At 47.1% G+C, this 13,800-nt stretch overlaps 1 protein-coding gene and 1 long non-coding RNA gene across 5 annotated transcripts in view; both read left to right on the forward strand.

Moving 5' to 3' along the window:
• The window catches only part of LOC140630319 (uncharacterized), a 43,601-nt gene extending 38,452 nt beyond the window's left edge, over positions 1-5,149 (forward strand). Inside the window, exon 5 of the long non-coding RNA XR_012028089.1 lies at positions 5,003-5,149. This is a non-coding gene — a long non-coding RNA (uncharacterized lncRNA). The remainder of the gene's footprint in view (positions 1-5,002) is intronic.
• A 5,691-nt stretch (positions 5,150-10,840) lies between these two features.
• The window catches only part of CPT2 (carnitine palmitoyltransferase 2), a 36,772-nt gene continuing 33,812 nt past the window's right edge, over positions 10,841-13,800 (forward strand). For 3 of the 4 annotated variants that reach the window (XM_072820272.1, XM_072820269.1, XM_072820271.1), the window contains exon 1: positions 10,841-11,149. In XM_072820272.1, coding sequence (XP_072676373.1) covers positions 10,995-11,149 — 155 coding nt within the window. In that variant the 5' untranslated portion in view covers positions 10,841-10,994. The remainder of the gene's footprint in view (positions 11,150-13,800) is intronic. The other variant, XM_072820270.1, reaches the window with a different exon arrangement.

Raw genomic sequence — 13,800 nt, forward strand, 5'->3', positions numbered from 1 at the left:
TCTCCCTTCTGTGTGCCAGTTGGGGTCTCTCCTGGCTGGAGCTGGCGCTGCTAGATGCCAGACATCTGCAGACAGGATTTGCAAACAACTGGCTCAAGGTTCTGGGCTTTTGTGATCTCATCCAAATGCCTGACTGTGGGGGGCAGGCTTGTTTCCCTAGGCTAGGAGCTCCAGGGGTGGATGGTGGGGTGAGGGGGCAGTGGTGGTGGGAGTGGTGGTAGAAATTACACGAGACTCAGGCCCAGAGGCCTAGAGTTGGTTCTCAGCCATGCCCCTGTACAGCTCAATGATGCTGAACCTCAGTTTCTATCACTATAAAATGGAAATGACTGTTTCTACCTCACAGGGTTGTTATGAGAAGTAAGACGATACATGTGGGACATGCTTTTGACTGCTTTTTGCTGTAATGCACAAGAGATCATAATTCAAAGAAGCCTAAGTTCCTCAAGCCACAGTCTCAGGGCGATGTACCCACCACGGGGAGTACGCCCTTAATAGCAAATGCCAAGATGTCTAGACAACCCAGTCGGTTTATCTGAGTTCATTACTGAGATCCACATAACAGAGAACTACTTGTTGAGCTGATTGGACCAGTTATTTATAGAGGCACCTTGGAACTAGACCAGGATCTGGAGGCAGAGATTCTGGAAATTAATCTTAGATCCCCAATTTCTGTTTGTGTGATGTGAGCATTGTTTTTCAGCTCTAAAATTGGGACCATAGGGGCTCCTGGGGGGGGGGGGATTATATCCCAGGGAAATTCACTTACAAGAGACACAGAAGGGGATGTGTAGGAGGATAGTCACGGTGGTGCTGAGGTAGCAGACCACAAAGGCACTGAAGGGTTTCCCCGCCAGAGGAATGAACAAGGAAGCTGTGGGGCTGCAGTTGGAGGATTCTGACAGCAGTCAGAGGCCGTGGACTAGACACGTACCACAATGTGGGCAACTCTTTAAAACAGTGTTGGGTAAAAACACAAGAAGCAGAGCACATGTATTACAATACTGTGGACATAAACACAAAACACAGCATGCACAAAACAAGAGAACATATTTTACAAGAATATATGCATATTTACAGATGTATCAAAGGTGTTAAAATAGACACCCATGAGAGGAGATGGACAGGAGTGGAGATTAGTGGCGGGGGTGGGGGTGGGGTGGGGGATTAAAGCAGAAAGAGCATTGCACAGACCAATGACAACAACGGGACAATAGCCAAGAGGCATGACCAACTCAACCTCCTGCATCAGAAGCTAAAAAGAAATCCCCAGCCTCAAAGTGTTGTCAGAATTATACGAATATCCATAAAGGTCCCTGGTACAGTGCTGGGCACATGGGAGATGTCCAGCAATGACAGCTGTTTTTATTATTCACTCATCAAACACTTAATGTACCAAGTACCTATATTGTGCTGGAAGTTGTACAAGGAACTATGGCAGAAACAAAGACTGGGTGTCTCTCAGGGACTAGAGCCTTTTATGGAGAGGGGAGCCCTCATCTAGGATCACAGAGATCATGCTGTCAGATGCCCTCACTTTCGAAATTAAGGATGGAAAAAGTGACTTTCCCAAGGTCACACAGCAAATTAGTGGCTGAGTTAAGGGTAATAGTCCAGGTCTCCAGGGCTCTTTCCAGAGCTTTATCAAAGTGAGGACCTCTGAATCCTAGACCATTGGAAGGCTTGTATCTCTTGTCCTGTCTTTTACCCCAACAATCCTCCCTGAGGCCCCTCTTTTGTTTATACACCCAGGTGTGTGTGTGTGTGTGTGTGTAATGGAAAAGTTAGTAGACTCTTTTAAAAATGCAAATACAGTTTGGTAACTAAAATCTTTCAGGTCTATGGGGAAAAAAATAGAAAGCTTCTGAACCCTGGCAGGGATGGAGCTCCAAGGATCCCCTCCTGCTCTCCCTTTTCCAGACCTTTGCAGCTGAGTTAGGGGGTCCTGGGTCAAAGTCTCCCTATCAGAAGCAACCTCCACTCCCAGCCCTCAAAACTGGCCCCTTTAAATCTTCCCACCTAAATGCCATTCTGAAGGAGAGAGAAAAGTGTCCTTGTCACCCCCTTCTTTCCTTTCTCACCATTGCACTTGTCCCTAAAGTAGCCTGTTCCCTAGAGATGGGAGGAAGGCCTCCAGAGGAGGAGTAAGGATGTTTCTAATGGAGTGCAGCTCTCTGAGACTCGAGGGAGGGGCAGGGAGACCTCTGGGCCTGGCTGGTGGGGTGCTGTGTCCAGGGATGTGAGGAAGTGGCCAGAGAAGCCCAGAGAAGTGGGAGGGGGGGACAGGGCAAAAGGGAGGAACGGGTCCCTGAAGACTCTGCCAACATCTTGCCAGCATCGATTCATGGAGCTATCACAGCCTCTCCTACGGTTTTAGGAAAACTCAGAAGTTTTCCCACGGATTCCAAAATGAGATTGGCAGGGAGCTGAATAACACGCTGATTTTTTTCCGAGAAGAGTGTGCTTAGTTTCGTGTCAGATATGAATAGAGATGAAGAAGAGCCCTGTCTCTGATGGAAACTCTCCTTCTCTAGGGGATGTGGAGTAGCCCTGAGCCGGGGCCGGGGCTAACAGGTAATGAGCACATACTCTGTCCCAGGCACTGAGACATTTAGTTCTCACACAGCAACCCTGTGAGCTGGGCACCTCAAGTGCCCATTTTTCTGATGAGATGCAGAGAGTTAACGAGTTGTCCCCAAACAAGCTGCTGGGAAGTAGTGGGAGCAGGACTTGAACCCAGATGGTCTCTCCATGGTCCATGGGCCTAACTGCTAGAGAAGCCAGCAGCCAAGCCAGACTCTGGTCACCAGGGATCTGCCTGCATATGGGTAAGAACGTGCAATAAACAAACCCGTCAACTCAGGGTGGGAATCCAAGTGCCCGTCACTCACTGCTCATTTTCACTTAAGTGTATTTCTTAGGGAAATGCATTCTAGGAAATCATCAGTCAACAGCCCCTGTAGCATACTTTTGCTTTGTCTGGTCTCAATATTATCTCAAATATCTTGTGGCGTGGTCTCTGCTAATGAACAGCAGAGGGTATCAGGGGGTTACACACAGCTGATCTCCCTTGATTATAATCGATTTTCCAGCTCTCTCAGGAGCACTGCCGCTCATGGCAGGTCTGGATGACATCGTTAAAAGATACTTAAAGAGAATTTAAACCACAAAAACGAAATAAAAGCCACCAACACGATTGCTAGAAGACTCTGTGAACCACAGCCTGGTTAGGTGGCACTGACAGGACCCTGCGCGGATTTCTGTTCACTGGCTACAGTGGCACCACCGTGTGGCAGGAATATGAACACCAGCCACAGTTTACCCCAGCTTTGAAATCTGTCCTGATTGATTTTTTTTCTTAATTCCAGTGAGTTGCATTATTTTAAAGTTGTATACAGAAAGTCAGGCTTTATTGTTATCTCATATTACACTATTTCAAATTATCAGGAACCCGATAGAGTACAATGTGGATGACCCATAGAGCACAGTTCAAAATTGTTCCTCCTGCCATGTTCAGCTAATTAAAGAAGCTGTATGAGGTAGATGGAAATTCTGATAACGTGACATTCGGTGCATCACAGAGAGGCTTTGGTTGCATCCCATCTGAAAGGTCCTCAAAAATATGGAAACAAATTGATTTAAAGTAGCATTCTGAAATTAAACCAAAGAACTTTAGGATCTCTGGGCCAAAAAGAATGTGTTGGACAATACTGTGATCCTTTAGGAGGATACATGTTAATCATGTGGATTTCGTCACAGTCACAGGCTTGCTCTGGCTCAGCAGGGTGTCTTTAAATAAGTCTGATTTGGGAATCCATGCTGGATGGATTTCATCGGTCAAACTCTTCGAGTTCTGGGAGCACCTGTTGGGAACCTTGCCTATCTTGAAGGATGGTCGTAAGGGTTAATGAGATCATATAGATACAGTGCACAGCACAGGATGCAGTAAATGCTTTTGTGTTGCCTTTCCTTTTACTATTTGAAGTGTGCTTTGTGAATTACAAAGTGATAAATATACAAATATCATTGACAAATGTTCCCTGTTAGAATGAGGTAGGTGGTGTGGGTCCAACAGAAGAGACCAGCGTTTCTCAAGCACTAATGTCCCTATGACTCCCCTGGAGCTCTTTTCAAAATGCATTCTCTGATTCTCTGCATCTGCATTTATCTGTCTACCCAATGCCTCCACCATTTAGCTTCCATGTGGCATTACTCTGTGCATATCACATCCCTCTCCACCTGTCAGTCATCCATCCACATATCCTGATAGCTGTCTATAGCTCAGATAACTCTGTTAACTGTGAACAATAGAATGCGAATATTGGCCAGTCATTTCTTTTATTTCAAGCCTAAATTGTTCTAAAGGCCTTCATTTTATTGGCCTGTCTGCAGATACTCATCATCTTTGATGCGCACCTTTGCATTGCCTCTGGGTCACCCTTGGGAAGCACTGATCTCACCATAGACCTGGAAGTTGTGTGTGACTTTTTAAATGCCAAATTATTGACATGAGCTGATGGGATTATTTGTCATTAATTGTTCTTTTCTCATATAATTTTTAAAACATCTGATGGAGGTTTTTATGTGGTTAAATTCTGTGAGTTTTTTTTTTAAGCCAGAGCATGTGCATGCACTCTCTCTCTCTCTCTCTCTCTCTCTCTCCCATTTAGGGTCTTGCCCATTAAAATTGGCAAAGGGGCACAAAAGAACAGGGGCCTAAGGACCCAGTGAGGACAAAGTTTTCCATTGGAAAATAGTCTCTCCCTCTCTCTTTTTAGGAAAGACATTATTTATTTGAAAGTGAGAGCCAGAGAGATCACAGAGGGAGAGTCAGAGGGAGAAGAGAACTCGATGCTGAGCAGAGAGCCTGAGGCAGGGCTTGATCCCAGGAGCCACCAGGCACCCCGGAAAATTGTCTTTTATTATAATCCCATCACACCTTGGAGGTGGGACAAAGCCATTATTTTCGTGTCTTGAGAGTCCCTTCTCTCCTTCTGCCCAGTGCTGACTTGGGACGATGGGCAGAGAGGCTGCTCCTCCCAGAGAAGTCCACAAGGAAAAAATGGCCACATTTGGAGGAGGCTGGAGGTGAGTTTAACCTTTCTGATGTTGGAAGAGCTCAGTGCACACAGGGGTACAACAGAAGTCAGGAATCTACTGTCACGGGTCCAGAGAGGGGCAGAGCCTTCCTCAGAGATGTGCTCAACTATGGGTTGAGCAGTTTCCCCTCGCCCCAGCCCAGCATAGATGCCTTCACAGCCCCTTGTCCATTGCTTCCTGATAACCAGGGACCCAGCGGCCTGGCAGCTCAGCTGACCAGAACCCCTGTCTGAGCTGCCTGACCTGGGTCCTCTGGACACTTCAGAAGGTACGCCTTCTAAACCACCTGGAGACCCTGTAAGATCTTTATGCGCTGACTCTCTGTTCTCTTCCTCCAGTAGTTCTGGTGTGGAAAACAAAGGCAAAAGGGAAAAATTAAACTTCCTTATAACTTACAGCCTATTCCCAAGTACTGGAGACAGGCAGAGTGATCTTCCTCAAGGAGTTTAGCTGCCTCGATGTTAACACTTTGCTCGTTAGCTTGACATTAGCCCAACCCCAGGATCCTGTAAAAAATCCTCTTGGGAACTTCCTTTATCTCTACCCCCACCCTCCAAGGTACATGCTAGCAATCATCCCCCAAGCATATGGCCCGCTGATACATCTGAAGGGTCTCATGACTAAGCATTTACTAGATAGTAGTAAATGACCTTTTCCTAACAACAGCTGACCCCTCCAAGTCCTGGAAACCTTGTTTCCAAATTCCTTGGAGAGTACACTATCTCTAACCCCCTCCCAAGCTGAAAGTATATAATCAGTCACTCCTCAACCCCAGTGCAGCTCTTTCCGCCCATGGGTCCTGTCCCCATGCTTTAATAAGACGACCCTTTAACACCAAAGATGCCTCAAGAATTCTTTCTTGACCATTCGCTCCCAAATCCCAGCATTTCACATTGGGTCTGGACAATGCTTCAAAAAGTGAATGGCACTGGGTGGCTCAGAGGTTTGGTGCCTGCCTTTGGCCCAGGGCGTGATCCAAGAGTCCCGGGGTTGAGTCCCACATCAGGCTTCCTGCATGGAGCGTGCTTCTCCCTCTGCCTGTGTCTCTGTCTCTCATGAATAAATAAATAAAATCTTTTTTTTTTTGAAAAAGTGAATGTCAGATTAGTTATAAGTTAAAATGACAGATTTTTTTCACATACCATAAATTCTTTATTCATTAGTTTAATCAAATATCTAGTGTATCCACACATGAGTTTAAAAAGTTTTTTAAACAGCGTATCAGTCAAGGTTCCCTGGAGAAACAAAAGCAACAGATTATATATAGATGTAAAGAAAGAGATTGATTAGGGGGAATTGGCTCACAAGATTACGGAGGCTGAGAAGTCTGTCTGCAAGCTGGAAACCCAGGAGAGCTGGTGAGGTAGGTCCAGTCCAAACCGGAAGGCTTGAGAACCAGGGATATGGGTGTTGTTGGGCAGTAGATGATGGATGTCCAGTTCAAGCAGAGAACAAATTTACCCTTCCTCTGCCTTATCATTTTATCCAGATCCTCAATGGATTGGATGATGCCCCCCTGCACTGGTGAGGGTAATCTTCTCTACTTCATCTATCAATTCAAATGCCAATCTCTTCCAGAAACACCCTCACCGACACACCAGAAGTAATGTTTTTACCACCAGCCTGAGCTGAGCATCCCTTAGCCCAGTCAAGCTGATGCATAAAATTAACCATCACAATGGGACAGGGAGCACATTTTTTTATACTTGGGTTTCAATTTTTTGTATTTACATACTTTATCACGTGCTGTTTCTCTTTAAAGATTTGGAGTTTGATATAACAAATCCCACTAAATCAATTTTTGAGTCCTGGTCTATGAGTTTCCTTATTTTAAGCAATATTTGGTCCAGGTAAGAGCTGATAGAACCAAAGAACTTGAGATTGCCAAGCCAATACTATGTGCTAGTTCCTGTAATTTCTTCGAACACCTGGGTCTCTTTTTCATTGAAATGTGAAATTTTCTGATGTTTATTTGAAGTTTATTTTCCCTAAGAACCTTGGTTTTGAATGAGAACATTACTGTAAGGGGCATCTGGGTGGCTCAGTCAGTTAAGCATCTGACTCGTGATTTCGGCTCAGGTCATGATCTCAGGTCTATGGAATCGAGCTCTGTGTCAGGCTCCATGCTCAGTCAGCCTCAGCACAGAGTCTGCTTAAGATTCTCTCTCTCCCGGGGATCCCTGGGTGGCGCAGCGGTTTGGCGCCTGCCTTTGGCCCAGAGCGCGATCCTGGAGACCTGGGATCAAATCCCACGTCGGGCTCCCGGTGCATGGAGCCTACTTCTCCCTCTGCTTGTGTCTCTGCCTCTCTCTCTCTCTCTCTGTGTGACTATCATAAATAAATAAAAAGGTTAAAAAATATTTAAAAAAAGATTCTCTCTCTCCCCTGTGCATACTCTCTCTCTCAAAAAAATACATATATATATGTACATATATACATATGTATATATACACATTGATAGATAGATAGATCCCAGGACTATATATAGATCCTGGGGCTCTCTCTATACATATATTTTTAAAACTTTAACCTGACAACCTGTTCACTATGTTCTGCTTTTTCATATGAACTTGTAGCAGAGCAGAATTCTGGGATTACTTTGATACAAACAATGTATTCTTCAGGATTTTTCTCTAAGTAGAGGAACTTTCTTGACCTTTACACAGCAAAAGTTGGTGTTTCCAGTCTTCCCGCTCATGGTTACCAACCAAGTGATAGAGGCACCAAGGCCATCCCAAAGAAAAAGAAGGAAAGTAGCTATCCATGACAGACCTTGTGTTAGACACCTGGGCACATAAATAAAAACAAGATCTCTGCCTTGGAGGACCTTAACTTTTATTGTGTGATATGAACTATTAATTAAATCAATCATAATCTATTTACAGTTTACATTGGAGGACAGAGTGCTGTGGAGCCATAGAGGGGGAGATATGTCCTTGTGGGAAAGAGGAAAGACAAGACTGAGGAAGACTTCCTCAAGGTTATGGGTTTTGAGGTGGGGTTTGAAGGATGTTGGAGTGTACAAGGCAGAGATGCATGGAAAGAGCATTCTTGGTGGATGCACATCTAAACAAAAGGCATGGAGTAAGGACAATTTCTGGGAATACTGAGTAGTTCAGTGTTACAGCATAGGTCCCTGGGGTGACATGCTGGTGTTGATGAGCAAGAGTCCTTCTAGCTGGACTAAACACCAAATTGACAGGAGACAGAGGAACAGGGGAAAATCAGATTTAGTAGTGTACATACGGGGAATCCATATGGACACGGGCATTCCAAAGATAGTCAAGCAAAATGAGGCATATGCATCATGCTGAACTAAGGGGCAGTGGTATAGGAGTCTGGGACTTCAGAGGGAAGGAATACAATTCATAGGTCAGTAAGAAGAGCAGATGTTTGGTGGGACGCCTGGCTGGCTCAGTGGTTAAATGTCTGTCTTCCACTCAGGTCGTGATCCTGGGGTCCTAGGATTGAGTCCCATGTTGGGCTCCCTGTAGGGAGCCTGCTTCTCCCTCTGCCTAGGTCTCTGCCTCTCTGTGTCTCTCATGAATAAATAAAATCTTTAAAAAGAAGAAGAAAGAAGAAGAAGAAAGAAAAGAAGAAGAAGAAGAAGAAGAAGAAGAAGAAGAAGAAGAAGAAGAAGAAGAAGAAGAAGAAGAAGAACGGGAGCAGATGTTTGGTAAATGAGATGTTTGCCCTGCAATACATGTGGTCACTCAGATAAAATTTATCTCTGCTAATAATCCTTATTCTGGGAAACACCCCCCCCCCCCCAATTTAGATTCTTTTATGTAATTAAAGGATGGGCAAAAGTTTCTCTCCAGCTTGTAGGGTCTTGATTGCTTTCAACTCAAAAGAATCTTCAAGTCAGAGTGGTCTATCTCAGTGTGGCCTGCCTTCAACCCTACAGCGAGGATTGGAAAAGCAGAGGAGGGCCAGAATTGGAAGGTCTTGGCCACTGGTATGAGGGGCTGGATTTGTTCCTATCAGTCATGCACCCATGGAAGGCTTTTGAGCCCTTTTTCCAGCTGTTATATTGGATGGATTAGTACTATTCCTTGGCCTTCTGTTTCTAGAAATACTGTTCTTCTACTGGGTCTGCTGTTTTCTCTGTGTCCTCTGATCCCCTTAGCTCTATATATAGAGCTCCTAACGTTTGTTGAATTGGGTGGAATGATTTTTTTTTTTTTTTTTAATTTTTAAGTAGCCTCCATACTGAGCTTGGAGCCCAACACAGGGCTTGAATTCACAACCCTGAGATCAAGACCTGACCTGAGATCAAGAGTCAGTAGTTTAACCGACCAAACCACCCAAGCACCGCTGGTGGAATAATCTATTTAAGGAAAGATTTCATACTCTCTCTCTGGCCCTATACACTGTAGGCAAATGGCACTGATGTTGTTAGGTTTGGGTCAGCTTTGTCTGTTTTCCCCTCAGGGAAGGCAGATTAGATATTCAGTATTTTTAAGTTTTATGTTCAGTTCTTAAGGGTTTGTAGTTACCACTGTATAAGTGTCAGAGCTGGTCTGTGATCTTTCTGCTCAGCCAGGGGTACCTAACTAGATTAAAGACAGAGCAGAGACCAAAACTCAGGTCTTCTGACTTTCCGGCCAGTGCACTTTCTGATGTGCTCCAGCTTCCGCCACTGCTTGGCCAGCCAGGGGACAGACCAAATGCACCCAGTACCTCCATCACAGAGGGCCATGACGAAGAGAGCTGAAGCTAAGAAAAATCCAAGTTCCCAGAATGGAATTCTGTACCTCAAGCCAGCCAACGTGGTTTTATGTCTTTTGATACTTCTCTTTCTTCTATGACATGGGAGCAGAGAGCAGGGATCCGAGTGTGGTGGGGTTATTTGCTTTGTGATGGGTGAGAGCCAACAGATCTCTGTCCCAGGCCTAAGCTCTTAGAGTCCGAGTTGGAAGGAAACTTGGGGGTGCTGTGTGGTGACAGGCAGCTTCGTGTAGTCCACAGAGCACGGAAGACTCCCTAGAACCAGCGGCAGATCTCCACGGAGCCGGAGGCCGGCCGGGCATCTCCACGGGCTCCCGCTCCTGCACACATTTTCTCTACCACCACCTCGGGGGCGGTCGCAGGGCGGCTGGGCGGCGTTGACCGCGGTTATGTCCCAAATCTTCATAGGGCAGACGTCACGGGTCACCAGTTACAACCACCACCGTCGCCACCGTTTCCTGCCAGGCACTGTACCGACCAAATCACCTTATTTCATATCTAGGATCGAGAAAAGTACTTTGATCGGTCGTAAACCTCTACTTCTTAGACGAGGAAACAGAGGTTTAAAGGTTCTGCCCACGATCTCGTAGGGACGGACGGAGCCTCCACCAGATTTAGGTTTAGCAGATTTTTTTTTATTTTGTTTATTCGTGAGAGACACAGAAGCAGGCTCCATGCCGGGAGCCGGATGTGAGACTCGATCCGGGGTCCCCAGGATCATGCCCTGGGCCGAAAGCGGGCGCTAAACCACTGAGCCACGCAGGGATCCCCGGCTCACACGTTTCTAAACATTGTTTTCAGCTTTGCTTTTCCTTCAGCTCCAGTTTCTATTTGCTCCGAAACAGGAGCAAGGAGCAGCTTCGGGTCCCCGTCTCCCCGGCTGCCCTGGGAGCTGAAGGGAGACCAGGGGGGAGACCGCACAGCCCGGAGGCGGTGGCGCCACCCTCCCCGCGGCGGGCGCGCCGGTGGGCGGGGCCTTCGGTGGGCGGGGCCTTCGGTGGGCGGGCCCTTCGGTGGGCGGGGCCGGGCCCGGAAGTGGCTCGGCGGGCGGACGCGAGTCCCTGCTGACTCAGCGACCCGGCTACCCCGGGGGTGGCGGCCTCACCCCAGTCCTCGCGGACTCCGCATCCTCCGCCTTCTCGCCGCCGCAGCCTCCCGGAACGATGGTGGCCCGCCTGCTACTGCTGCGCGCCCGGCCGCGGGGCCCTGCAGGGGGCCCAGGACCCGTGTGTCGGCGCCTTAGCGCAGGCTCGGGGCCCCGCGAGTACCTGCAGCGCAGCATCGTGCCCACTATGCACTTCCAGGACAGCCTGCCCAGGTGAGCCCGGCCTCCCGGTCCCCGCCGCCCGCTGGGGTCGGCCCCAGCCTTCGCTCCAGTCACTCACGACTCTTCTGCTTAACCTGCTCCCACCCCAGACTCCTACCTGGGACGCTGTCGCAACCCGACATCTGGAAATCCTGTCACTTTGAGGATCTCCTGGCACCGGACCCTCGGAACGTTCGCATTCCTTACCAGGACACCCCCAGGCCCCCCATTGCTCGCTCAGATTCTCCATTTTGAGCCCTTCTCTGATTCTCTCTCCAGTAACCCAGCTTCCATCCAGATACCCAAGAGTCCCTCACATTTCTTCCTGAAAAATGTCCACCCTGCATATCTCCAGTACCACCCTTACCCCTCCAACTAGGGTGTCCCCTGAAGTACTTTCACGACTGCCCTGTATTCCTGCCCAGAATATGGACAGGCCAGTTCCTGATAACATAATAGTTACCCTCCTCAGCTTTTCCCAGCGCTCCACCTTCTTCAGGCCTGTTGCTCAGCCCTGGCTCTGCATGCCTCCAATCCTCTGCCCATCTTCACCCAGCACACTCCTCACGTGCTCACCTACTCTCCTCCAACCTCAGCCTTTAAGTCTGACTTCACCCCTTCCAGACCTTCCTCGATTACCTGCTAGGTTTCTTTCCCTAAAATGTCCTCCCTAACCCACATTACCCTCTGCAGCTTTAGCACCCTCGAAGAATTCTAGACCACACCCTCAGTGCCCATCCCAAACTCTTATTCAGCTTAAATCTAGAACACACCCAAATTTTTGTGTTCCTCCTCACCTTAGCTTACCCCCTCCACCTTCTAAAACACTTCACCCAGAGTCTACTTACCCTATGAAAACAATGCCAATAAACCTACCTCTCCCTTTCCCTCATCCAGTATTTATTTTCTTGCCTTTTTTTTTTCACCCAGTATTTTCTTTAATTCAACTTCCAGTTTTTCCAGTCTTTGAACTCCCAGCCTTAATCTGACCTGCTAGGGCTCCTTTTCCAATGTTAGAAATTTCCTGAAATTCATTTACCCTCAAAAACCAGACTTTAACTTCTCTGCTCACTCACCAGTTAGTTCTTGGTGCCAAGTCCCAAATTTGTCTCAAAAACCCTTCTCACTTCCTTTCTCACCAAACTGCCACCTGGGATCTTCCCAGCCCAGGGATTGGAGGCCAGGTCTCCACACCCCTCAAACAGAGATTGTATCCCAGGTGTCACCCCCAACTACTGGGTTGCTGTTTTTCTCCATATCCAGCAACCTTATCACCCACTGTTCTCTTTTCCCTCCCCCACACTCTCAAGAATAGCATCTGAGGTGGTTCTTGTGAAATAGCAGTGTGCAGACATCTAAAGCAAACTGAAATGAAACTATCTAGCCCCAGCCCCACTGCTTAAATTTGTCAGGAGAAAGGGAAAAAGAAAACATGGCCTTTATGCCCATGGGCGAAGCCTGGGACAGAACCTCCTCCTTAACGTCCTGTGTGTGAGCTGAGCCGATATGTGGGGGAAAGGTGAAGAATGACAGAGCCTCTCTTCACTTGCCAGGCCCAGTAGCACTTGACTTTTATGTAAGCCTGGACTCCGCTCAGATCTAAGATCAAAGGGATCTTCTCCCTTTTCGAATTGGAAAGCTGGGAGTAACACTTGAGATCATTTCCTCCAACCTACAGAGCAAACATCTATAGGAATTGAGTTACAAAGAGTAGCACTGAGTCATCACCCATGTATAACTTCCAGCAAGGACCACCAGGCCTCCAGTACCTTCGCTGTAAGTGGGTGGTTAGATGAGATGAGATTCCTTTTATCTCAGATTCTAGACTGGTAAAATGTATTATCTTTGGCACTCATTTTGATGTTCCCCTTGGTGAAAAACCCTATCTTTGAAGTCTGGTAGAATTTGATTTCAGATTCTAGATGTGACACTTTGTAACTTCAGGCAATTCCGTTAAATTCTTTGAGCCACAGTTCTTACCTGCAAGGTAGGAATGAACACAGGCTTCAGAGGGTTATTGTGAGGGCAGAGTGAAGTAAGATGCCAAAAATATCCTAATTAGTTTTCCTGGGGAAGTCCCTTTGTGGTAGTCCAACTGGGTCTCCCTCCCTCTTCCTGTCCCTGTCATATCACTGCTGCCTTTTTTTCTTTTTAAGATTTTATTTATTTATTTGAGAGAAAGAGAGCAGGAGTAGGGGTGGAGGCAGCAGAGGTAGAGGGAGAAGCAGGCTCCCCGCTGAACAGGGAGCTTAACTCTGGGCTTGATCCCAGGACCCTGAGATCATGACCTGAGCCGAAGGCAGACGCTTCACCTACAGCCATCCAGGTGCCCCATCATTGCTGCCTTCTGACCACTTTCCTCTAGGTACCTTTGCACTGCCATTTGTTTTTTATTTAGATGTTATGATTTTTTTCTTTGCTCCTTTTTAGTGTGCTCAAATATATATCACATAAAATTTAACATTTTATTTTATTTTATTTTTTTATTTTTTATTTTTTAATTTTTATTTATTTATGATAGTCACAGAGAGAGAGAGAGGCAGAGACACAGGCAGAGGGAGAAGCAGGCTCCATGCACCGGGAGCCCGACGTGGGATTCGATCCCGGGTCTCCAGGATCGCGCCCTGGGCCAAAGGCAGGCGCCAAACCGCTGCGCCACCCAG

Source organism: Canis lupus, chromosome 3 (genome assembly GCF_048164855.1).
Source record: "Canis lupus baileyi chromosome 3, mCanLup2.hap1, whole genome shotgun sequence".
Lineage (NCBI taxonomy): Eukaryota > Metazoa > Chordata > Mammalia > Carnivora > Canidae > Canis > Canis lupus.